The 25,565-nt window shown below is 40.9% G+C and overlaps 1 protein-coding gene across 2 annotated transcripts; it reads right to left on the bottom strand.

Annotated features, from left to right (window-relative positions):
• sacs (sacsin molecular chaperone) lies at positions 1–25,327 on the bottom strand. 2 transcript variants are annotated; one of them, XM_085245540.1, is made up of 11 exons: positions 25,165–25,327; positions 22,984–23,054; positions 22,653–22,761; positions 21,484–21,634; positions 19,030–19,120; positions 18,868–18,953; positions 18,279–18,390; positions 17,868–18,014; positions 15,572–17,057; positions 14,919–15,010; positions 1–12,826 (listed from the first exon to the last, which is right to left on the bottom strand). In XM_085245540.1, exons 3-11 carry the CDS (start codon positions 22,673–22,675, stop codon positions 1,275–1,277), a joined length of 13,740 nt encoding a protein of 4,579 aa, XP_085101666.1. In that variant the 5' UTR covers positions 22,676–22,761; positions 22,984–23,054; positions 25,165–25,327; the 3' UTR covers positions 1–1,274. The 2 variants fall into 2 exon arrangements, with proteins under 2 accessions (XP_085101666.1, XP_085101667.1); XM_085245541.1 differs by lacking the exon at positions 25,165–25,327 and having other exon boundaries at positions 22,984–23,120.
• Positions 25,328–25,565: the final 238 nt, after the last annotated feature.

The following is a 25,565-nucleotide window of genomic DNA, read 5'->3' as shown; positions in this document are numbered from 1 at the left end:
TATTTGGGGGGTGAATTTATTAGGGCTTTCTATGGCTAGTGTACATCATCATGATCTACAGAAAGAACTCCAAAGTTTATTCAGGGGACAGTCTTGACTGAGTGACCTCAAGCTTGAGGTATAAGTTATTGTTTCTGTTTACAATGTGTGATCAGTGTGTGTATCGTCCTTCAAATCAGAGGTAAAACCAAGCTGCTAAATCAGCAAAAAAAACACAAGAGCACCACAGTCTGGTGCTTATCTATGTTCCTTAAACCAAAAGATTCAACTGACAAAAATAAAAAGTATGAACATGGGTTAATGCTGGCAAAGGTTAACATGTTGGGTTGTGCCCAGATTACAGAATATGGCTCTTTATCACAAATCCTGCTGAGTATTAACAAACAGGTAAAAAACAAAACCAAAAAAACCCTACAAGGATACTTGACTAATCGCCTTTTCTAAAACTTCACAGATAAAAGCAAGACACTTGCACTCCAGCTTTGAGTACAGGTACTTCATATTGACTGACACAAAACATACAAGTGAGTTAAAATTAACAGAACATGTTTCTGTTCACAGCTGGATTGTCCCAAGTTTCTGGGTTGACTAATGCTACACAAGTGCAAGTACATGAGTTTCAAAAAGTGCTCTGTCCATAAACAAGTGCCTGGCTATGTTACAGAGAATGTACAACTTATAACAAAATGATACGAAATCAAGCATAAAAGTACAAACAAAATGTACAAACATGATTGTACTTCCTTGACTTGCTGAGCTTTTGCAAATAGGAGATGTTGCATGACAGTAACTGCATTACTTGACAGATTTGACCTTTTTCATAATATGCACAGCCTTTAAGTACACCCAACGGGTTTTCCGTAGCAAGAAAATATATTCATTTATTTTTTACAAAAGATAAAGTAAAAAAAAAGCAGCATTTTTTCTAACTTAGAGCAAAGATAGTCAATGTGGGGACTTTGGTAAACAAAATGTATTGCTGAGGCATCTGTATGTACAGCATATGCACAAATGGCTTTTTTACATATTACATTATGGTTTATGTTTTTTTTACATATTACATCAAATTTCTATGAATGCAGCCTAACAGGTTATGGAAGCCATACATGTATTTACTGTGCATGAGCCACAGCACCGCCATCACAGGTGTGAACTGCATATGTACCATAAGCTGCCAGGGGGGATTCTTGATACATGGTCTGTATTGCACACAATCACACATTTCCTCGATTCCACAGAGGATCTATGCATACTCGTCTTCATCAACAGCAGTATCATATTTTTTGCTGCACAAAGGTTTCAAGCTTTATGATTATCCGTGCAGTACATTCCATCACTCTCATTGCAACCTCAGATGTGTATCTGTCATTGGGAATCTGCGGGAATGGCAGGAGATCAGGGTAGCGAGTTCTGAGGCTGTCCACACCGTATCCTTCCAGGATCTGAACGTCACTGGCGAGGCCTTTGAGCTGGGAGTTGTACTCCTCTACTTTTTGAGCCAGCGCAGTCGGCTTTACATCTTTGTCTGACTTTCCTCTGACAGCATAATCAGCAGCTATCAATGCAAGCTTTGTGGCCAAGTAGCACTTGAAACAAACCCACTCGTTAGCATTCTTATGAAGGTCATTGCGAGCAGCAGAGTAGTTTGCTCTGGCTTGTCTCAGCCACCTGCGGGCCTCCACAGGGTTTCCAACTGTCTTAAAGGTTGGGGGAACAAAGAAACGATGCGAGTGTGATGAACTTGCATAACTTGTATAATGTTCCCTGAACTGTTGCCTTTCTGATTTGTGACTCGTTGCTTCCTGGTTCCACGATGAATAAAACCTTTGAAATGAGAATTTCTCTGACTGGAAGCGGGTTGATGATGCAGAGTAGGCTCTCCTGGAAGCCCTGTCTGTATTTTGCTGATCAGCCAAAGACTGCTTCTCCATCCTGTTTATCTCATTCTGTAGGTGCTTGAAGACTTCTGTGGCAATGTCCAGATTTTCTGCATTTTTGTCTGGATGCCATTTGAGATACAGTCTTCGGATAATCTTTTTTCTCTCCATCTCAGGAAGCTTCCAGGCTTGTTCAACTACTAAGGTCACTTCTTTAAGAATCTCAGGCAATGCCTTAAGTTTGATCTTTTTTGGAGACTGTTTATGTGGAGGGGGTCGCAAGTTTTCTTTGCCAGGAAATGGAGGGGGGACCATTCGTAGACCAGAGGAACGACTGTCTGGGCTCGTAGGTGTTAATGGTGTTGATGTGTCTCGAACTTGAGTGCTTTCATCTTGTCTGGAGAACTTGTATAAGTCGAGGGAACTAACTATTTTGTACTCACTATAACCAATGTCGATCTGGAAGCATTTCCCAAGGAAACTTGTGTTTTCTTCCTCTTCTCTTTCGACTTCTTGTACAATGATGGCGTATGTATAGGTGGGCTGATATGAGCCATATATGTCTCCCCCCTCAGAGTCTACAAGATAACCCACATATTCCCCTGGATAGAATACATTCATTGGATCCATGAGCAGTGTGTGATGTATCTCTGCTGGAATTGGGGTTCCAGGGAGGGGTAGCTCAAGCTGTGAAGGCTCTGTTGAATCATATTTAACACCAAGGTTGTCCAGCTTCTCTGTGATTCTATAGATGTCATTACAGCCCAACATAGCAATCAGGTACGACGTGTCTGAAATCAAATTGTCTGTAGCAGACTTCAGTGTCATAGCAAGAGCCAAAAGAAAGTTAATGTCTTTGCTGTCTGAATGTTGGATGTAGAGGTGAATCACAGCTGTCCCATATCTCTTGAGGAATGCTAGCGTTTCGCTGCGACTGTGCGGGATAGGGCTACATCCTTTCACTCTTAAAGTTGTCTGGAGTTTCTCAAAACAGGACACTTTGAGCCCTTCACAAAGCGCTTTGCAGAGACGTATGGCTTTGTCTTCATTCACAAGGTATGCATTATCGTTCTCATGTTTCATTATTCTGATCAGTCCTGTGATGAACTGTTCTGATGAGAGCAACAGCTGAAGGCGACCTTGTAGCGAGCAAAGGGCACCGAACTGGCACATTTTTGGAGAGTCCTCATCAAGTTGCTCTTCAAGAATGCTACTCAGCAGTCTAGGCCTTAGCTTCTGTGGAAGTAGCATGATTAGTTTTGTGTGGTAGGCATGATCTTTGCCTAGATAACACTGGCTCAGATCCACAAGCATCTGAACTCCAACATTACCCTGAATTCTGCTCTTGTAGTGTGGTGCATCATCAAACACCAACACATTCGATTTGGCTAATCTACCATCATGGCTTGGCAGGTAAAATATCAAATCTCTTAGATCTTCAAGGTCTTTGCGAATGTCCTTTGGCTCATTATGAAGAGACTTGAACAATCCCGAAACAACCCTTTTCACAGTTCTCATTTCATTTGGGTCAAGCTGCTTTCCCTCTGAATTTCTGTAAATTCGCCACAGCACTTCAACATATTGTCTGGTTGACACAACATCCTCTGTACCAAGTTCTTTGAACAGTTGATGAAAGGTACCGAGTTCTAGAGGTAGTTTGTACAAGTAGGGTTTGAAGTCAGATTCATTGTCCAAATTAATGACCACCTCTTCAGGTTTTAGCAATTTCCAGCCATCTTCTACCATGACAAAGGCTACTCCACGGAGCTGGTAACGGAAATCTCTTTTATCTGCATTGAGGAACTCATATGTGGATCTTAGAACTTTGTTCCTGGTTTTCACCATTTCATCATCAGGATTGGATATACTGCAGATATTCTTACAGTTGCTTATGACTTTCTCCAGAGGTGGGTCCAAGTTGACACCTAGCATGTTTAACACTTGGTCAAGTTGTTCCTGCCCAGTGAAAGTGCTACCCTCTTGGTCCCTTATGCTTAAAGGTGTAGCTTTCTCTGGTAGTATTGGACATGATGTCCAAAGCAAATGAATAATATCTGTTTGCTTGAACTTTGGATTCACTTGGGACCCACTGAAACGTATGAGAGGAAGTGTGCCACTCATCTCTTGGTACTGAGAATGAAGTTTGATGAGTTCTTTGGGTGCTCTCTCAGGGCACAGAAAAGGTATCATTGAGAGCTCTTTGAGAAAAGTGCCCTGAAAAAGGTCCATCCTCTCACTGAAAATATGGTTCAAAAGAACATCGACAATGGTTTGCACTTTTTCCTTGGTCCAGCACTCCGTTTGCGCTTTGATGCTGATCTCTTTTGCAAACTGAAGAATTTGCTGCTGTGATACTTCATGCTTGAGACCAATATTTCTCAGAAAATTTATCCATGAGGTGAGCAACAATGTCCCATTCTTGGGTTTTGACACTTGCTCTACTTTTTTAAAAAACTCAGTAGGTATGAATGACTTTGTAGGTAGCATAACTTCAAACACTTTAACTGTTTTATCATAGAAGAACTTAGTTGGCCTGATTCTGTTTGAGTAGTCATAGATGAACGACAGTTCCTTCAGTTTCTCATAGAGCTGATCTTTCATCTCACATGGTTCTTCCATTGCCAAAAGCCTCTCCTTCAGATAGACAATGTGTTCAACTTTGGCATCATAGGAAAGACTCTCAAACTTTGGCAGAAGATGATGGAGGTAGATTTCTAAGTCATCTATTGGCATGCAGCCAAGGAACGTATACAACTCTTTGAGCTGCGGACAATCTGCAAGAAATGCAAAGGAGTTCGTGTTCGCCCATTTGTCTATGTCCGCAGAAGGGAGACTTTTGGCAAGAACATAGTTTGCCCCGTAGTTAGCAATGCTGATATATTTTCCGCTAACTGATTTAAAGCATGGGAGGAGTTTTAGGCTCTGTGCATCTTCTTGTGTGAGGCTAGCCAAGTTGCAGTTGAAATATAACAAAAAAGCCTCAAAGTCCTTGTCATTCAGGTTTCCCGATTTGAATGCAGATGTCTGAATCATGTACTCTACAGCTTTCAGAACACTTGATGGATTTTCAATGTTTGCAGTGTACTGTATCAGAAAAGGCACGAGCTGACTCTCTTTGACACAGATTTTGTTAACTGCAAGTTGAATACACCCTGCTTTCATTAGGGTATGAAAGACTTTGTCATTTTGGCCCTGTGGAAATATGGCAATGCTCATCAAGCTCAGAGGTAGAAGCACATCATACTCTGGAACAACAAGCTTTTCTCTGGCCATGAATTTGATTCCAGGCAGCAAAGCCCAATCTTTCAGAATTTCAAGCACTGTGTCGAAGCTAGGTTTCACTTCCACCTGATTATCCTTAACAGCGATATTCTCACTGATGAAGTTCCACACATTCTTTAGCCAGGATTCACTTGCAAAGGTATCTCTCCATTTCACAGGAATCTTTGATCGATACTCTCTTGGAAGAACAGACCCAAGTAGGTCCCCAAAGCTGCTGATGTCAAAGCTTTTTGCAACTCCTGCATTCAACAGGATGTTGCTGTACCTAATGTACAATGTGTTCATGAACATGTCTTTCCTAGATGATATCAGTTCATGGTGTGCTGTCAGGAACTTTGGTCTCTTTGAATCAAACACCTGAAGCATGTTGTCCATTGTTACCAACAGAGGCAAGCCCTCGACTTTGACTTCATTTTCCTCTATATCTTTAAAACAGTAGTCCACTAGAAGCTTCAAGTTATGAACTAGCTTATAGTTTGACTGCTGGAGACGACAGGGGAGTTTTCCAACATGGCATGATGTATCCGGTGATGAGAAAGTGTAAAGAAAGTTACGGACATCACTTGGTGTAACATAACGTACTGGAATCCCTGCATCTTCCAAACAGAAGTAGAGATTTGCAGTCTCATCGCAGCTGTGAATCAGGTTGAAACCAATATCAAGAAGCAAGGTTTTCAGCCTGTAGACATTTTCAGCCACAGACTTCCTTGAAGTTAGGTTGTACTCTGTGTTTTTCAAATGCTGAAGTTCATCTTGTAGTAGGTTATCAAAAAAGGCTCTTCCCTTGTTTGTTGTAGATGTATTCACCCATGAAATATAAATAACAGAGTGTATCTCAGAGTTGTCCATCTGTGCTGCTCTGACAACAGGAAGGAGACGTTTCAGGTCAGCATGGATACAGCTGTATACTGCTTTAACCAGGCAGTACCAGTCTGGCTGTATATCAAGTCTGTTGGCTGGGAAGAAGAACAGATATTTCCGCAGTGTATCTTTAACAACATGAAGTGGTGTTCCTTGGACTATAGTCATGGTGGGATCTGGACCTGGGAAGTATCGACGCTTGAGCTGAATCAGCAGTTCAACACAGGCGGGTGCTATCAGTGATGTCATCAGATTGTTATTCCAGTCACTCCTCACCCCAACTCCATTGTCATCTCTCCACAGGTTTCTTCTGGCAGAATCTAGGGCAAAATGTCCATTGACATGAAAGGGTAACCCTGTCTCGAGTGAAAGAGGAAGAAAGCAGAAAGCTCTGTGGGGTTTTTTGTAGTTGTGACTTACACATGCAGCTACCCCTCCACGTGGAAACAGGGTGATGTCTTCATTTTTGTGAGCTGAGATCACACTTTTAGAGACATTTTCAATGTTAGGGAAGCCAGATCTGTTGCAGATCATCCATGTAGTCAGATTTCCCTCAGTATCCTCTATGTCCATTGTGTAGGTTATCTGCTGGACTGGGATAGCAGTAAGCGGCTTCTTTTTGGTCACACTGTCGATGACAGAGGCATGAAATTGTTTGCGTTTCAATCGGTCACCATCTGTTATTTTGGCTGTCACAGAGTAGAGCACTTTTAGTTCACCAGATGAATGATCAATAGTACAGATTGATATTTTCTCCATGTGGTTAAGAAACATCAAAAGTTCTGCACCATCAGTTTTAAGCTTATCCAGAAGGTTCTGTACCATCCTGTCAGACGCAGCGACAGAACTGATCTCTGATGTCTTTGCCATGTCTGTAGAGCGGATGGGAAATCTGAACATTGTGCTGCGTTCCAACTTAAAATGAGCTCCTAAGTAAAGATTAAGAACATCTGAAAACTGAGACCTGAAGTCAGAGTCCAAGTCTCGAAACATTCTTCCAGGACTCACAGATGTGGCCCCAGGTGCATACCGTGCATGTGGATCAAAGATACAAAGAATGTCATTGTTAGAGATGAAGGATGGACAGTCAGTTATGTGGTAGACTGAATTGAATCCTATGCCATATTGACCAGTTTTTCCTGGATTGGCCTCTTTTGTTCCTCTCCCAAGATTCTGTATACCTCTGATATCATCTTCTGTGAATGGTTGATTGTTAAATACACAGAGCGCTGGGCCTTGCATCGGGATCCATTTATCGTCAAATATTCTATCTGTGGGGTGCGTTCTTGGATCAAAAACAAAGTAAATCTCTGTTGCTTTGGCATCATCTGCATTTTGAAGCAGCTCTTTCAACATTTCTTTTTCCGATGGGTAAGCATTGAGAATGCTTTTAATTCTGCTTGTGAGCTTTTCTTTTTGTCCAAACTCGCTCCCAAGTGTGGTAAAGCAGACATTTGAGGCATATCTCTCCAATGCTTTATGACGTTTTGGGACTGCTCCTAATTTTACAGCAACCTCTCTTGGAATATCCCCGTGACAGTATTTCACCGTTGAGTCTCTGACTTTGATCCAGGGGCAGTCATTGTAGCACAGGGATTTTGATGGCTGCAGCATTAGATTGGAGTCGGGTAACAGAATCTCACCATAATTCACTTGACAGTATTCTTGGTTCTTGTCTCGTATTAGGCTCCATATTCCTTCACTAATAATTCTGCGACATAACTGGAAGTTTTCCTCACTGAGTACTTTTCGTCCACATTCTTGCTTCATAGTTTCCAGAACAGCTGAGAAATCTTCCACTGTGAAGCTAGGTTGTACCCCAACACTTTCAAAAAGCTCACGGCAGCTGTTTCTGTACTTGTTGGGGAGCTGGTAAAGATGTGGAGCTGCATCAAAATTTAGGTGGAAAGCAACTTTGGAAGGACTGACATATGTGTTCTCTACCAGGATGGAGCTGAAGGATTTCAGTTCCTCAGTTATCTGATCTTTTGCACTTTCGTCCTGTAGCATCTCCTCATGAAGATATTTGTAACAGGCATTTGTTATGTTTTCCTGATACAGAGTTACACCATCAAAAGCCTGAGAGAGCTTCTTTAGCTGACTGATGACCAGTCCAACTGAGGGTTTCCTTATTAGACCAAGACAGTCTTTCACAGCTAGCGAGATTGCACCACAACCTTTAAAGGATGGGGAATTCTCGTTCAGGATTGGCTTCATCAGACACACTGTGTCCTGATGTTCAGTTGTGAAGAGCTCTCTGGCAGAGAACATTGTTGTTGGGGAAAAGTTGTTCCCATGCCATGGGAGAGAGAATCCTGCAGGCCTTGTGAGGAATGGAAGAAACCTGATGTCCTGCAGTTTCTCCAAATGCTCAGCTGTTCCTTCATCTCTCATCTTCAGCTTTTCGTCAATGAGATTGAGTAGTATACTACTACGGAAGCATGCAGCTGTATGATCACTTTCATTAAGACCCATGACAGAATGAGCACGCTCAATCAGGTCCTCCCATGACAGATCGTCTTTTACCATACCTAACTGCACTAGCTTTACTAAACATACAGGGTTTACATAGTCTTTAGAAGTTCCTTCAGGAAATCTTCCATCATCAGCGTTGTAGAGTTTAGCAACTCTTCCCTCTGGGTGAATAAGTTTAGAAGGTAAAACCAGTTCCGTGTTGGGGCCAGAGCATGGGATACAAGGTGTAACCCTGAGGATTGATGCAAAATCCTCTAGTTTCTCATTCAAAACATAATGCATTAGAGGGTCCCTAAGCTCTTTGTCAATTTCCTGGATGTGTGGGAAAAAGACATCTGAAAAGAACTGCTTCTCTGTCAGGGTGTTTTCCATCAGCTTTCCTTTGCACCCAGCATCATCAAATCCTTCCTTCACCCAGTCAGGCAGCTCAACAGCACAGAGGTTTTGTGAGCCACTCTTTTTGAGGTATTTCAAGAAGATTTTGAAAGCAGCGGGTCCTATGTCTGACCTGCAGAGTAAGGCATCATCAAGGAATCTGACACATTTGATTGACACCCATGTTTTGCCATCTGAGAAAACTCTTGCATGCTCACTGTCACCTCCTTTGGCTATTTCTTGGTAGACACCCTGGCTGATCAGTCTGAAGTCATCATGTACCTGACCTGGATCTGGCCAAGCTGCATAGTAGTTATACTTCAGTAGTTCTCCACTTTCGGCCATTAACCGTAGCATGGTGAGAGCTGCTAAATAGGCCTGGACAATGACATGTCTCATGAATATAGAATTCCACTGTCCTTTGGTGTCTGTCTTCCAAATCTCTTTACGGTTTGATGTCACAGCAAAGCAGCCATTAATTTGGACTGGTAGGCCTGTTTTGATTTTTAAAGGTAAGTAACAAAACACCTCTCCGATTGGTGTTGCATTTGTCTTCACTGTCCATTTTCTATTCTCTTCCTCTGAGAGAAGAACGGCCACCCCTCCACAAGGCACTAGTCCTAATCTTTTTCCACTATCACTAAGGGAAAATTTGAGTGCCTCATTTGCATCCATGCATGAGCAAATGAGCCAGTTCGTGACCTCAACTGCCTTCTGGGGCATTTCATCTGTGAGTCTTCTTGTCTGAACACCTTTAGCAGCCATCTCAAAGTACTGGTTAGGATCTTCCTCTGAACCTCGGAACAGTGGGGAGTGGAGATCAACAATGCGCTTGAACACGTTGTGAAACTCCTCCACCATAACACGTATGATGCATCCAGACTTGGGAACATCAGAAGGTACCTTGTTGGTGCTTGCTACTTTCTTCATAACCTTTGCTGCAGATTTTAGGATACTTAGAGGTCCATATGAGGCTTTGGATGACCACACACTTTTGTTTATTACCACGACATCTTGCGCTCCTGCTGGATTTGGTTCCTCATATTTCAGGTATTTCAAGACCATGCTTCCAACATGTTGAGTGAACAGAATGAATCTGTGGCCACATATGCTGAACTCATCAACGAGAGAGTAGATATCTGTGGTATTGTAGTACAGACTGCTGATTTCACTTACTGACGCTTCCTGCTCTGTTCTGAATGGAAGTCTGAACAGTGTACCATTGTATTTGTATGGCGAGTCCTGAGCTAAAGGAAGCTGGCAGTTGAAGACATTAATGAAAGGTTTGAACTGATTGGGAAACTTTCTTAGCCTCCTCTGTTGTTTGTTCCAGTTGATTTTGATCCCTGGATTAGACCTGTCTCTGATGTGCTTGCTGATGTGATTAATGTTTGGATCAAACATAATCATGAACTCTCTGCTCATTATGATGGGGATATCTGTAACGTGATAAACAGAGTTAAAACCCAAGCCAAACTTGCCAACTTTGTCTGCTTCACACCTTTTCACTGATCCACCTAATCTTGTGATGTTCAGAAAGTCTGTGTCTGAAAATACGGCATTATTGAAAGACCACAAGGCAGGCCCGTGGCAAACAATCATGCCAGGGTCAAGGAGATTCTCCCGAATGTCAGTGTTTTTTCTCATGTCAATGAGAAAACTGCACTCTGTTGCACTTGCATCATCAGCATTTTGAAGAAGCTCTTTGAAAATGTCTGCTACAGATGGATATTCCTCCAAGATATTTTTTATTCTCACTGTTAGAGGTTCTTGTTGGCCAGACTGTTCAAAGCCAAGATTCTCTGGGTTTATCAAGCGTGTGCTCAAACATGGGACCTTCAGCCACTCTGCTGTTTTCATAGGAATGTCATCATGGACCAATATAATCGGTTCTGAAGCGTCTTCGAGTAAGTCGTTCAAATCATCAACTTTGATATCACAGTAGGTACATTCATGGATGGGCTTCATCGCTAACCTGCTTGGGTCCTTGTAACAAAGAATGGGCACATGCATGTTAGTGTCTACAGGTATCTGATTGTTGTACAGCCATCTCAGGATGTTGATTAAAAGTAGAATATCACGTTTGCTTTCTTCCTTGGTCATCTCTCCTTCACATCTCTGTCGAATGAGAGCAATGACTTTGAACACATGGTCTGGGACAACCTCTTCAACTGAACCACAGAACTTAAAAAGCTTGTGAAACTTCCTAATTGTCTTGGGCAGAGAGTAGAGGTAAGGCTGCAAGTCTAGATCAGGGAGGGCTTTTAAAACTGTCTGGCCAGGTGATGAGAACGTCTTCCCTGTCCACACCCAATCAAAAGGCAGTGATTTCATTGCTTCTCTTGCATCCTCAAGATGAGCCTGCATGAAGCCATAAATCTCAAACAAGATCTGCTGGAACTGATACCAATCCTCTGTGGTGAATGCCTGAGATTTATGCCAGTCATTCACTGCTTTCAAGTGTTGTAATACTTGATCCACTTGTGGCTCCATAGTCAGTTTCAGTGCCTTCTTCATACCTGCAGATGTGTGTTCAACCAGTGGTACTGAAGATCCCACAAGCACTGCATGGGATATTTCACACATTTCAGACAAAGAGCAGATATGGATAGTATCTCCAACCCAAGCAAGAGATTTAGGGTAAGTTAAGGGTCTGTCTTTACAGACCGGTGCCCATTTTAGTTTAAGCAAAGCTGTCTGAGCATCAGCTGATTTTACAAGCTTGGTCTGTTTGTTAAGTATTTGCAGCAGTGTTTTTGCTTTTTTAATTATCAAGTCCCATTTAGGTTCCTCACTGCTTTGCAACTCCTCTATCTTCTTTGCCACTCGAAGTACATCTTTTTCACTGAGCTGTACTTCATTTCTTAGTCCCAGTTGTCTGAGTGAATGAAGAATATCTGGAGATGATGTGAATGTACTTGTGGGAAACCTGTTTTTTTCCTCCATGAAGAATAGATGTTGCAGGATCTCTAGCTCAGGATCAAAAAGATCTGTCGCTTTGACTGACTTTCCACAAGGCAGCTGAATGAATTTAAGAGCAGAAAGCCATCCAATCACGGCTGAGTTTTCATTCTTTAGAAAAGCCAAATGTTTAAGAGCCCAGAGCATGATTTCAGTTGTCTCATCTGTTGTGTAGTAACCTCTCTCAATATCCTGAATAATCATTTTGAAACATTCTGTTGTTTTCACTTGTTCAACATTTAGCATTTTGATGAGGCGAATTGATTCCTCATCAGAGCAAGAAACAAGATTTTCAGATAATTTCACATCTGGCGGGTGCTTGGCTCTGTGGTGTAAAGCTCTGGCCCCTCTCAGTGATGTGAATGCTGAGGTACCTTTAGAGCATGTACCCAGTTTTTTAAAGATGGAAAGGTCAAGTAGGATATACTTCTCCTTCTCTGTAATGTCAGACAGCCCTGCAAGAAAATTTCTGAGTGCAATTTTCTCTTCCACTGAGAAAGAAGAGACTTGGCTTGATAATCGTTGGGCTGATGTTCTACTCAGAATTTGCAGAAGCATACCAGGAGAGCATGGGTGAATGTAATTTTTTAGCAGAGGATGCTGCAAACAGGGATCCAGCTTTTTTATCACTACTCCTCCAAGCTTTTCTATGATGTCAAGCACGTTTTCAGAAAGTGGCGCCTCTTCCTCATCCACAAGTACTATGGGTGATGGAGTTTTGAAACGAAGAAGCTCAACTGTGTGTGTGCTTTCCTCGAGTGGCACAAGTGGGATCAAAGGCATGTCTTCAAATGTATTTAGGTCATCAGCAAAATATATATAGAGATGCTTCCAAATCAACTTTAGCCAGGAAAATGTAGGATGCTTCAACTCCCTGTTTCCAGGATCCCAATGAACTTTAAAGTCTCTGGTTGGCCAGGCTGTTGACAGGATCTCCTTGATGAGTCGAGCTGAACGTTCAGGGTTCAGCACTTGTAGCTGAGTGCAGGGTCTACCTGTTATAACAGTGAAATTTAGAAATTAGCACAAGTTATTATTACAGACACAGATGCAAAATAAAATCTGATCAATGGGTTAGGTTTGTTCTTGTTATTGATACAGCTGCTACACCTTTAAATGCACCTTTTCATTCATAGCTCAGCCACACAATGTCATTTAATTTTTGAAGTGTTTTGTTTTCTTCTTAGTCTCTTGTCAAATTTTACTCATTAAATGATGAGTACATTTCTGTCCTCAGACACATCACCTCAAATACTCAGAATCTAAATATATTTAAGACATGTAAGTCATGCAAACACGCTTGCACAAACTTTACTGTGTATCCACACACACACACACGCACACACACTGTTCCTTGTTAATTTAACAAGGAAAAATGCTTTTTCCAGGCCTGTGGCACTTGTTCACTTCGCTCATGTATTAAAACACAGACATGCATGGTAATTTATCATGTTATTCATTTTTACCTTGTATCACTTTATATAGTCAGATGGCAAAAACAGTTGTTTATAAACACTAAGCCAAAAAATATTAAATAAATATATTTCTTCTAATTCTTCTTTGCAAGCTATATAAACATTGTGTTTGATGTCACTGTTTGATGAAGACTCATTTATAGATAATGATGATAAGGCTTCAAAAGTGCCAAGGAGTTGGGGAACACACATACATACATATGATACGATCAGTAAGATACTAAAGTCATGCCAATCTGAATCCAGTCTTATCAATCCAACATATAAGTTTAGGTTAATAATAAAAAGGTCACACACTTTGAAATGCCTTACCTGAACACCCCCATAGAAACTGTTGCACTGTAAAATTTAAGAGATGTGGGATGATTTTTACTGTTTCTTAAAAAAAATGTGGTAAAATAAAGAACTTAAAAAGTAAACAAATGATACTTTTTCAGTTCAGGACTTCTGTATATCTGAGTAACATTAAGGCCTTACCCACCCTAAGGCCAAGGTTTGGAAGTACAGTTAAGATGTCTGTTTAAAATTGAATTCTTTATGTAGTTCCCTCCCCAGACACCTTAACGCCCACTCACATCCTGGGCCATCTGACCTCAGGAATTCGCATGATAAGGTGGGGCCAGGTTTCACATTGAGCTCACCCGAAACCCTGGCTGATTGGGACCCACACCCAGTTTCACACCTTGGCTCAGGCGATTAGAGGATCATCAGGGGGTCCTTTTGTCCCTCTGTGGGGGGATACTCCCACTAGGTTTAAATCTGGGACTCTCCACCATTTGACCTTAGAACTGAAGAAGCTTCTCGGATGAGAGGTGAAACGTCTTCAAGCAACTTAAAGAAGTCCAGATGCTTTTCTTTGCAAGCTCCTTTGACTACGATGACCTGGATGACTGAGAACCTTCACAGACAATTCTTTATGTAATAAAAATGAATAATAGCAAAATGTTAGCTAGCAGAAAAATAATAAGCGGTTAGTTCCAAATTGTTGCAGCTATGTATAAATGGAGTATTCTCTGTGTCTTCTACTTTGGGCTTTGGGGAGAAAATTGTTTTTTCAGCACTTTTCCTCTGCCTGGGTCGTGACCCACAGTCATGACTATGGCATGAGTATGGCAGAGCGTGCACTCAGGATCTGCTCTTGCAGACCGTGTGGAATGTGTGGCACAAAAACAACTCATCGATGAATCAGCGTGCTCACTCTCTCTTCCATTTTCTCTCTCTCCCTTAAATTCTCTATCAGCCTATCAGCTGGGTACCAGATTTACTGCCCGCTGGCATGCTGAGAGTACAACAGTCCAGTGTTACAACATGGCTGAACCCACATAACCTACTTGTTCATCACAGGACTGCAAAGATTTTCTTTTGGAGATACAGGCCAACTAAAAAGTTAACACAATACTTTAAATCAAAATCAAATATAATAAAATAAATAATTATTTTTTTTAGGCTTCCCTAAAAAGACACTTAATCTAACAGATTAGATCCAATTCCTATTGTCAAGATTACAAATAAAAATCTGTTAAAAATGTTTATCATTGTCAAACTCTCTGCTGGTCACTGCTGGAATAAAGCTGATTATATATACATTTATTAAAAAAATAGGTGACATTACCTCTGCATTTGGCAGCTTTCTTCAAACTGTCCATCACTGAAGGCTTGATACTCTCTAATATGAATCGATGCTCCAGTCCTGGATACAAAGACCTTAGGATGAAGTTAAAAAAAAAAGGTTTGTATACAGTTTGTATAACGGTAGGCACAGTTTTCAAACAAGAAGCTATCAAAGGTCATGTTCACAGAGGAACAGCAGATTTCGCACTGTGTATGTAATTCACTTTTTTTAAGTTGTATTATTGTCTCATTTTTCAAAGGCATCAGCAATACTCACTAGATAATCATGCAATTAGTCTGTCAATATTTCTGAATAAATCAGCATCAGCCTTCCTAATATGGAAATTTCTTACCTTGCCACTAAACCTTGCAAAGAGCAGTAATCTTACTTAAAGCCATGAAGAATGAACCATACTGTTTATATAAATGTATTTGGAACTAATACTTGAAAAAAGGAAAATGAGAAATGGATTCCTTATCCATGAAAAAACAACGTGTGAATAGTTTATGGTAAAATATATAAAATAAATATTGTCTTCTCCTGTTAAAATGCATTCAGGAATAATAAAATAAATCAAATTAAGAAGAGAATTACAAAAACATGACGAAACTGGCAGAAGCTTATATGCAAAAATAAACCATCTCACTCTGTACCTGGGGTACTCCTCAGAAGCAATGTAAATGGCATCTTTTTCGGTCACAGAGGATGAAAACGTTATAAAGGTCTCATCTTGGAGTGGCAGGAGCTCAAGTCCTATAAGGTCACTGTAATTAGCATCTCCAAGTGCAAACTCCAGCAGCAGCAGCTTCTCCTGTGAGGGACCTGTGTGTCTGCTCTTCCTGATCACTTGCCGCACCAACGATGGCGTCACCTTCCTCACTTCACCGGACTGAGTCATGTAGGCAGCCAAGACAAAGTCCACAGCAGAAGGCACCTTTGCCACCTGCATTCCTGAGCTTTGGAGGTAGTTGATCACAGTCTCTGAAATGCCATCGTCTGTGTCCAGCTCTGAGAACACAGTCTGGTCCACCCTGACCCAGCTCTCGCTGAGGGAATAGATTACTTGGTGCTGCAACAATTCATCAAATAGTGGCTGGAGAATGGGTTTCCAGCGGGACTTGACCCGCTTAGGGTCTGGCCAGGCCCTATAGCTTCCTGTAGGAGACAATGGAAAGTCTTGGTCCTTTTTTATCTGTACCCTTTTGATAGCCTCAATTATGAGAGTGAAGTAAGCCCTCGGGATGACACTAATTATAAGAAGCTCATTCCACAAGGCAGCTGGATCCCTCCACTGGTCCACTTCCCGCCACTTGATACTCCTGCGGTTGTCCGTGAGGCCAAAGAAGCCGCTGACATGAACAGGAAGGCCCGTTTCGCTCTCTTCTCCAGGAGGAAGAGGAAGGAAACAAAAAGCTCGTCCTGAGAAACCGGATGTTGCACCTTGGTCTTCTCTGTTAAACAGAGTAAGAGGCAGAGCAATGCCTATGCTAGGCATAAACTTCAAATCATCTGCCAAAGAGTCCAACTCAGCACACATCCCTCTTCCCCCAACTCCATTACACACCAGCCATGTCATCCTCTGGGTCTCTTTAGCCGTTTCATCCTGAGTCTCGATGTTGAGCTGGTAAGTGACGCACGTGATGGCAGAGCTGGGAACCCCGTTGCTATAGCTGTCTATAGCCTGTCCCAGTATCTTCAGTGCATTCGGTCTTTCTAGCTTATCATCAGTATTCTCCATTGCTGTAACCTGAAACAACATGCGCTCTGTGCCATCAGACTCGCGCACATGCAAGGATATTTTTTGCACACTTTTAAGGAAGAGGAGCACCGTGTCTGCGTCAGCTTTGAAAGATTCAAAGAGCTCCAAAACCTTTTCCTTGTTGTAAATGTTGCCGCTGAGCTGAGATGGTTTCATGCGAAGCGGGAAGCGAAACAGAGTTCCAGGAAAGTGGCCGTCCTGAATGGTTTGATTGGAACTCCCAAACATCCCAAAGTATGGAGCAAACTGGTCAGCTAGTTCCGTGATCTCCTTAATGTCCGACTTCAAGTTCCAGCATTGGCCCGACTCATTCACGCCAAACAGGGTCTGATGGGGGTCCAGCATGGCGATTTGGTCTCCACTAAATATACTGGGAACATCTGAAACATACATACAAAGAACAACAATAATAGCTAACAATGATAAGTGGTTACATTCAGATCAGCATATTAGGCAAGTGGCACAGTCGCCTCACGGCAAATGTTTCTGAGTTTGAACCTGATGGTCGGGTGGGATGTTTCTATGTGAAGGATTTTTGCAGGTGTTCTGGGTTTCTCCCACAGTCCAAAGACATGTTGTAGTTGTTGATGTCACCATGAATGGTAGTAAGCTTATTACAGTTAACTAAAACTAAATTAAAAACTAAAACTAGATGTGAAAAACCATTGTAGTTAACTGAAATAAAAATAAAAACCAGACTAGACCAGGACATACCCTCCACATGTGGGAGGACTAAAACTAAAGTAAAACAAGGAAACACACTCTGGAAACTAAATGAAACTTAAATGATTAAAAAAAGACAAAATGAAATAAAAATACAAAATAATCAGAAAATACAAAACAATAACAACTCTGCTCTACGACCAGGCAGGGTGCACCACGTTTCATGCCCAGTGTTGACTGGAAGACGTAGATATTTATTTGGGCTTCTGCTTTGCTTGGACATTTCAGTAAATGCATTAGTGAAATTGTTTTTGTAGCCTTTAAAATCAGTGGAAGGATCTCTGGAGGTAATTATCTGCGATTTGTTACCACTGTGATTTATGTTCCAAACTTACTGCCTCTCCGTCTAAATTTGGTTGCGGTCAGACTCTGGAAAATACAGGTAAATATTCCTTGGTTCAACACACTGACTCCACATGAGAAAACAAAACATCATTCAACATTTCGCTAGATAAATAACACTGTACCTGTAATATGGTACACGGAATTGAAGCCGATGCCAAATCGTCCAACTTTTAAAGGATCTTCTCTCTTCCTGCTCCTTGCGATCTCCTGAATCCCATTCCAGTCTTCCACAGTGAACACCGCATCATTGTACACGTACAGTGCTGTTCCTGGAAATCAGAATCAACGTGACCATGCTGGGAAAAACTCCGAAAAACAAATGTGATTATTCTAAAATGAGTGAGTAAAGATAATGTATTTTCTTTGACTAAATTGTTGCCTCTCTTCCCAAAGAAGTCAGAGTAACAGAATAGCTGCTAACAGATATTTAACCAGGACAGATTCTTGCCAGCATGAGAGCTTGAAGGTTTGCCCTCTGATTTAAGAGCTGATCACTGGGCTATGCTGGACTTAACTTGTTACTGACTGCTAACCTTGATGCTGAGCCATGTCAGGTGACCACAGTGACTCCGCTCCATACTCTGTCTCATCGTACATGAACTTGACCTCTGTGGCTCCAGCATCCTCAGCATTTTGGATCAGCTCCTTCAAAATAAAACAGAGGAAAGATCATCAAATATGAAGACAGGGCCTTGTAACAAAGCCACACTGAAATATCAGCTTTATAGGTGGATAATTTTATCTAAAAGGCCTTGCCAGAAAAATTAAGACCTTCAGCTTTGGAAAAAGTACAACCATATATGGTAAAGGACCTGAGATCGGCAAGTTAAAGCCAAAATAAAACTATGACGTTTGATTCTGTGCAAACTTGGCATATTTTCTCATTTAAAATCTTTTTTTTTGCCTACAAACAGCCTTCTCTTGGATGAATCCCTACCATAGCAGACTGATGATATAAACTCATAAAATACCGCCAATCCGACGCACGTGTACTAAAAATAATAACTAAATAGCCAACTTTAAACAGATCAGAAATGTATAAATTCTGTACAACCTCTGTATGCTAATTATGTTTAATATGTAGTCTATACAGACACATTTTTTTTTAAAAAGCATCCTTACCTTTAGAATCTGTCCACCTTCAGGATATCTCCTCAGGATATCTTTCAAAAATTCAACTAACGGAGGTGTTGTCTGTCCAAACCTTCCTGTAAAGACACACTGTGTAAGATTCTCTTTAATACTGACTCATTGATTGCATACATGTGCAGGTTTTCATGTTACCTCCTCCTTTTAGGCCTCGTCCCTCCAGAATGACAGATACTTCTGGGCTTCCCACGGGCACCAAAGTACCAATTTGCACACTGTTATCCAGCTATGCAGGATTGATGTGAGGAGAGAGAGCTGGTTTTAATGTACAGCAAGAATGCACCACACTGAAATAAAACTGTGTGTGATCAGGTGACATGAAGAAAATATGTATTTTTAAAAAGTCCTTACAAAATTAACATGTAACTGCATGAATAGAATGAGACATGTCATTTAATGAGACTTAACAACAGACTTATAGTCTTCAATCTTTCACCACAGCTACTGTTAAATCATTCGGAGTTGGGGTTATTGCACATTAGTTGACAGTCTGCCTTTTCCTGGTGAGCATTTCTGAATCAATGCAGCAACGCCTGACTCAGCTGCGTGGGGCTCTTCAACGTGACACTGTGCCCTCCTGCACTCAGCAGTCTTTGCACATCAACATGCTCTCTGGCAAACTGAGCCATCCCACTCATCATCTTCATCATTGTCACGCCACTGTACAATTATTATTTCACAGTATAAAGACATTTTGTGATGTATATTGTAAGCAATATGTTTCTTAGAACAAATATACAGTGACAGAGCTCGACACACAGAGGAAGGTGAGGCCTCGTGGTTATATGTAGTAATATTATTAGGGAAAAAGTGAGTATATAAATCTGTATAAAACCTTCAATAAATGTAAATAACACCTTTTATGTAGTTGCACGCAGGCAGTCTTCATTACTAATGCCTTAAAAGAGTTTTTTATAATAGCTTTAGGGTCCTCTATCAAATATTTGGCTGCTAGGATTGAAGGTTTAATTTTATCTGAGAGCACCCACTGCCAGGCATTTACAATGAAGAATGTTTAGAGACTCAATGAGAACAAGCTAAGCTTGCCTTAAAGTGCACAGCACCTCTTCCATCACACTGCTGCAGATTTAATTGCATCAGTGTAACATCAAATATAGACTTACATCCGAAGGACACAAAGGAAATTACTTTCTGTTATTGTTTCCTAGGAAACACATCATGTAACACAGCTTCAGGCGCAGCAGAATTCATGACTGTATTACTTTTACTTAAAACTGGCCCTGCAGTGTATGTGGTGTTAGCTTGTAGGACTGGCTTGTAGCTAATTTCTGCATATGAGATGGGATGGGGTGGAAGGGGGCTGCCAAGCACTGCGCACCATCTGGTGCTTTCCATCAGCTGAGCCACAAGACACGGGGCCAACTGCAGTCCTGCTAGTCGTGTAAGTCACCGAGTGAACGATTACAAACTAGCACACCACAGTCACGCTATAGATTTACCTGTCACAAATCTGCAGTGTTATTAATGAGTTTAGATTTATGTATGTGTTACGAATTAGATTAACGGATCAAATTTTTAACAGTAACACATCGGTTTGTTTCAAATAAATAATTACCATACAATCACAGACTGTTCATTCATATAACTGTACAATTATATATGCACACAACTTAATAACCATGATCTTAAAACTGCAATATTTTGGGATACACAATGTGATATTTCTAAATCTGGAAAAATTAATCAAGCTTTCGTTTAACGCAGCGTTTTTATTTCAATCCTCTGAATGCAGTAACTTTAGTATTATTCAATACACTGTGATGAAGAGGTGCCGAGTCATGCTGTCTGCAGTATGAGTGAGATCACTGGGCAGCAGCCAGTGGAGCAGATCCTGTGTTTACAATTACTGCATAACTTTCACTGTAAGAATCATAGATAGATAGATAGATAGATAGATAGATAGATAGATAGATAGATAGATAGATAGATAGATAGATAGATAGATAGATAGATAGATAGATAGATAGATAGATAGATAGATAGATAGATAGATAGATAGATAGATAGATAGATAGATAGATAGAGAGATAGATAGTCATGAGATCGATAACACTCCAAGGCCTCAAATAATTACTAACACAAATAACTAATTACACCACGAGGGAAACTCACAGCACTTCTAACAATGAGGGCCCTGTTAACAGTTTAAATGAGTGTCACACCATTTGTTCTGCAGTTATGGAACAGGGTCATTAAAATAGAGCAGCTTTCTGCTGTTTGTAATTATCTAATTTAAGAGAGAGAAGCCAAATTTCTTCCTCGTGTCTTTCTGCAATGACATTACTAGAATGTCAAAAAACAAAAACCATTAATTTACTTTGTACTCAAGTACTTACATAAACCCAAAATACAAGAAGTGGCTCACTAATAAACAAAGTAACAGACTTGTGAGTCTTGCTCTAATGTAACATACAAGTGACCAGAAAAGATTTGCCGTTGCACATCATGTGCATTTTGTTTTGCTGTGATCATACTGTGGCACGTTCAAGGAAGTTTAAAATGACAATTTTATTGTTGTCCTTATCAGTTTTATTTGTACTCTTCTATTACAGAAAAATAAATGCTCACCATTCTCCCATTGTGAGTCAGTCGTTGCTCTTTGACTGGGAGGTTTGTCTCCTCGTACAGCAACTGCTTGACATCTTGAACACATGTAAATGGAGAGACCCGGTAGGACCTCAGGCCAATGCACTCATGACGAACTGTCACCCATGGCAACCTTGAAAATACAAACACACATTTCAAGTTTTAACAACAAACAATGGCAACAATTTTTTCTTATGTATAATAATCTTCCAACAGAGACAACACTACAATTCAGCAGCAAAGAAGGAAAGGTGTTAAATTTCATCACAAGAAATAAGAGTCTTGCTTACGGTCACTATTGATCAAGGTGTAAGTTTGGAAGAAACATGAGAACGTGGACTCTTCACCAGATCCATATACCAACCGTCCATTAATGCCATTTTATGTCTGTGTAAAGTTCTACAATATCATATTGAGAACATTGCTCTCTTCTCTTTCTCTTCACCCCCAAACGGTTAAGGCAGATGGCTGAGCCTGCTTCTGATAGAGGCTTCTTCCTGTAAAATAGGGACTTTTTCCTACCTACTACCACCAAGTGCTTGCTCATAGGGGGTTGTGTGATTGTTGGGCTTTTCTTTAAGACTCTAGGGTCTTTACCTTACAATTTAAAGCGTATTGAGGCAACTGTTGTTGTGAAATGGGACTATATAAATATAATTTAATTGAACTAACTGACCATCCTATCACATCCTTAAAACTGAAACCTTACTGCAGTCCCACCCAAGATCATTGATCTCTCAATGGTTGTTGCGGTTGAATAAGACAACCTTAGGCTAACCTGTTAACAGAAATAAAACAATATATTTCTGCTCATTCAGCAGGAGGCCATTGGAGCTTTGTGGTTAAGTCCCTCTGGACCACTGTAGCTGGGTGGGTGTGGCAACCAGATCCAGCAGAGGATGGTTAAAAAGCATTACAGTGATTATTTACTTTTACACGGGCAATAGAACCATTTTGCCGAAACGTTTATGCCTGGTCCATAAAATGAAGCTGTAAAAAATGTTGTTATTCCTGCCTTGACTGTTAGTTGAGATATTCACTTTGAAGTCTGAACACCTCAACTACCGAGGAATTATAGGAGGGCTATCAGCTGCAAATATTCAGTATGTTACATGTTGCCAGGAGTATATGACAGCAAACAGGAAACTTACCAGGGGTCTGGACAGTTTGCCATGTCGCTGCTGCTTTGTGTCCCAGCACATACACGTTCATTGGACTATCTTCCCCACTGCGCGCAGGAATACACCATCCGAGAAAAGGCTGTCGTGAAACAAGAAAACCGTTATTTTCCATCACCTGCCCCTTGACAGTCCGGTAAATTTATACCAGTCCTCTCGGTGATGTATTACACACATATATATAGCATTTATGTGTTGATGTGATTTGTCTGAGAGTTTTCGTTGTGGCCGTACACCGCCGGTGCCGGTTGTTATTTTTCCACTGAGCCTCTTTAGGAGCGTTATCCCAACAAACCCCACTCACTTGTGTGTGTCCAGCGCGCGCCGATAATGGTCCTCTCGAAAAGCAGAGACATTTCACGGCACTCGGTATTCCTGGAAACAATCGCAACAACAATAGCAAATGACACTGTTAGATCCCCCAACTACACACCGACTCCTTCAAAGGCGATGTTCTAATAATAATGAATTACACTGAGCGTGAGAGCAAAACGGGGGAATACGAAGCGAGAGGATTCCCGGGCGGTTACTTCCGCTTCGTCTTAAAGCCCGTCAGGAAGACTAAGCAGTCTCAACTAACCTTTAATTAACTGTTGTCTTTCTTCTGGGTGTGAATTCACTGAGATATTTCAAATATATTTGAATATTTTCTTCTGCAAGCGTGAATTCATTATTATAAGTTTCTCCTGTAAGGTGATGCAGTGGTGTGATGACCAATTTTGTAGGCGCATGCGTAGAAGCACATTAACGAAAAAATCTCCCTTTAGGATTTTTCTCAGTAATAATTTTTCTATTCTTTAACTGACTGTACTAATAACTATCTTTCAACATTATTAATCTGCACAACAATATGCACTAGGTTCCAGTTAATCTTTAAATCAATTAAGGTCACGCGGTCAGCAAAGACTATAAAAAATCAAAAGCTCGCTCTGTATTCTTTTCCGTGATCCGGAAGTAACCTGTTGAGCGACTTGCCGCTGCAGCACTACCAAGGTTTTAGTGTGTATAAAATCCATCATTTAATACTAAAAAAAAATCACGTTCACTTAATATTTAATAGAAAGATACATCTATACATGGAAAGGATTCCCGTGGAATATAAACTGTGCCAAAATTTAGCATCAAACAGCCGCCTTCTTACAATAAATGAAAAAAATATAGAGCTTTCCATGCTCTTACAAGTGAATGTAAGTATATTATTGACTGTTGTTGGTCTTTAAATAATCTGCATCTATAAATATTTCCGGCTGGCCAATCAGAACCTGTGTTGTTGCCTTGTCAGTTGGCTAATTAATTATTTAGGGGGTACCATTTCATACATTTGAAGTCAAAGCAGTTGGGCACAAAATGGAAAATGTAATTTAATGCAAAATGAAATGTGACATGAGGGATAACAAACCGATCACCTACATATGAAAACTACATGTATGAAAATTAATATTTAAAAGCCTCTTTAAAGTTAGTTGTGCAATTATTTTAAAGAAAGGGAACACTTAATCCTCCTTTAGGTCACTAGAAATGTAACTTCCTGCTTCTAATTATTTTTGATGGACTTATTTATTTTACAATGTCATTGTTTTATTGGTTAGGAGACATTTATTGATTTTCTCTATAATTAAACCAAGTGGCACCATCTCTATATATAATGACATCAGCAGCAAAAACAACAAAAATGCTGCTAACCCAACATACTATTTTCTAATATGGTGGGGGAAAGTGAAGTGTGCTAGAATTGGCATGTGTGCTTCCAAATGTGAACTCCTTCCAATATACTTTGCGTTACTTTTCACCAGTCTAAGCGACTTAACCTGCTGACTTCTGGGAGTTGGAGTCTCAACCAAAGAGCTCAGACGCCAGCACACTGCAGTCAAAGATGCGCAAATCAACTTTGTAGAGGAGAAACACTGGCAGAGACATGAGGCCTGTCGCCATCACATTAAAATCCTACAGAATTAATTTCTCAGTATATTTCTCAGTGAAATATACCACCTTTATCTCTCCTGCTCTCTGGGTATGCTCTCAATATATAGAGGCTGTTGTCATACTGGTGTCTTTGGCAGGAATCATAAAGCCTATCCACTCTATATTTGAGAGTGTGGTGCAATACCATAGGGCAGATTTACGTAGAAAAGTGACATCATCACTTGAAAGTCAAGGACTCCCAGCACCTTCAGACATAAACCTACTCTAAGCTAGATCGTGCTGGGTTGTCTGAGGACACGCAGTCTGTCTACTAAATACGTTTAAAAAAAAACAAACAAGAAAAAACACTTCAAACTTAGCCTGGTGCTGCGATTTCGGGTATTCAATGCTATAATAAAGATAACAATTCCACGCAGGCCCACTTCTATGTTGTAACAATAGACGTGCAATTTCTACATCATTTGAAAATATCCTCTGAGCCGAAATACACGTCCTATAGTGCTCTATCGCCCGAGCAGACCACATCTTATTATTGCCGCATTGGAGAGAGGAGGATACTCACATGAGGAAACGCAGCAGCATCAGCGCAGCATCTCTGCACTGCCTGCTGCTCCGCAGAGGAGGACGCAGGTTCCTTTAAATGACCGCACCAACACTCCAGGGATGTTAGTTTAAACGGAATCAGCCCTCAGATGTGATCTCTAACAGGCGTGAACACCTCTGTACTTGTTTCATACTGCAGGTTTTAACGCGCAGGTCTCTTAAAGAGACAGCATCTGTGGAAACGTCCGATGGGACGCACCACACTAGCATATTATGGGATGGGCGAATAGACACTGTGCATTATACAGAGTGCAAACTGTTGTAGACTAGAACAAATAATCCAGTTAATAATATTTTTAAAAGTAATAATGTAGGGGCTCAGTGGCAGAAGAGTGAGAAAAAGGACACGAGTGTGGTAAA

The sequence above is a fragment of the Mchenga conophoros genome, linkage group LG14 (genome assembly GCF_057382185.1).
Source record: "Mchenga conophoros isolate Kocher_MC1m ecotype Shallow Benthic linkage group LG14, M_conophoros_male_GT1.1, whole genome shotgun sequence".
Classification (NCBI taxonomy): domain Eukaryota; kingdom Metazoa; phylum Chordata; class Actinopteri; order Cichliformes; family Cichlidae; genus Mchenga; species Mchenga conophoros.
The sequence above is the reverse complement of the archived record's forward strand: the minus strand, read 5'-3'. Positions and strand labels throughout refer to the sequence as shown.

What these genes read in the sequence shown, in the direction of transcription:
- sacs (XM_085245540.1), bottom strand. Translation starts at nt 22,675, where the DNA reads ATGGCAAACTGTCCAGACCCCTG. An exon ending in ACGAGGCCTAAAAGGAGGAG is followed by an intron (nt 18,954 to 19,029) that starts GTAACATGAAAA and finishes GTGTCTTTACAG; the next exon opens with GAAGGTTTGGACAGACAACA. An exon ending in AAGGTGGACAGATTCTAAAG is followed by an intron (nt 18,391 to 18,867) that starts GTAAGGATGCTT and finishes TTTATTTTGAAG; the next exon opens with GAGCTGATCCAAAATGCTGA.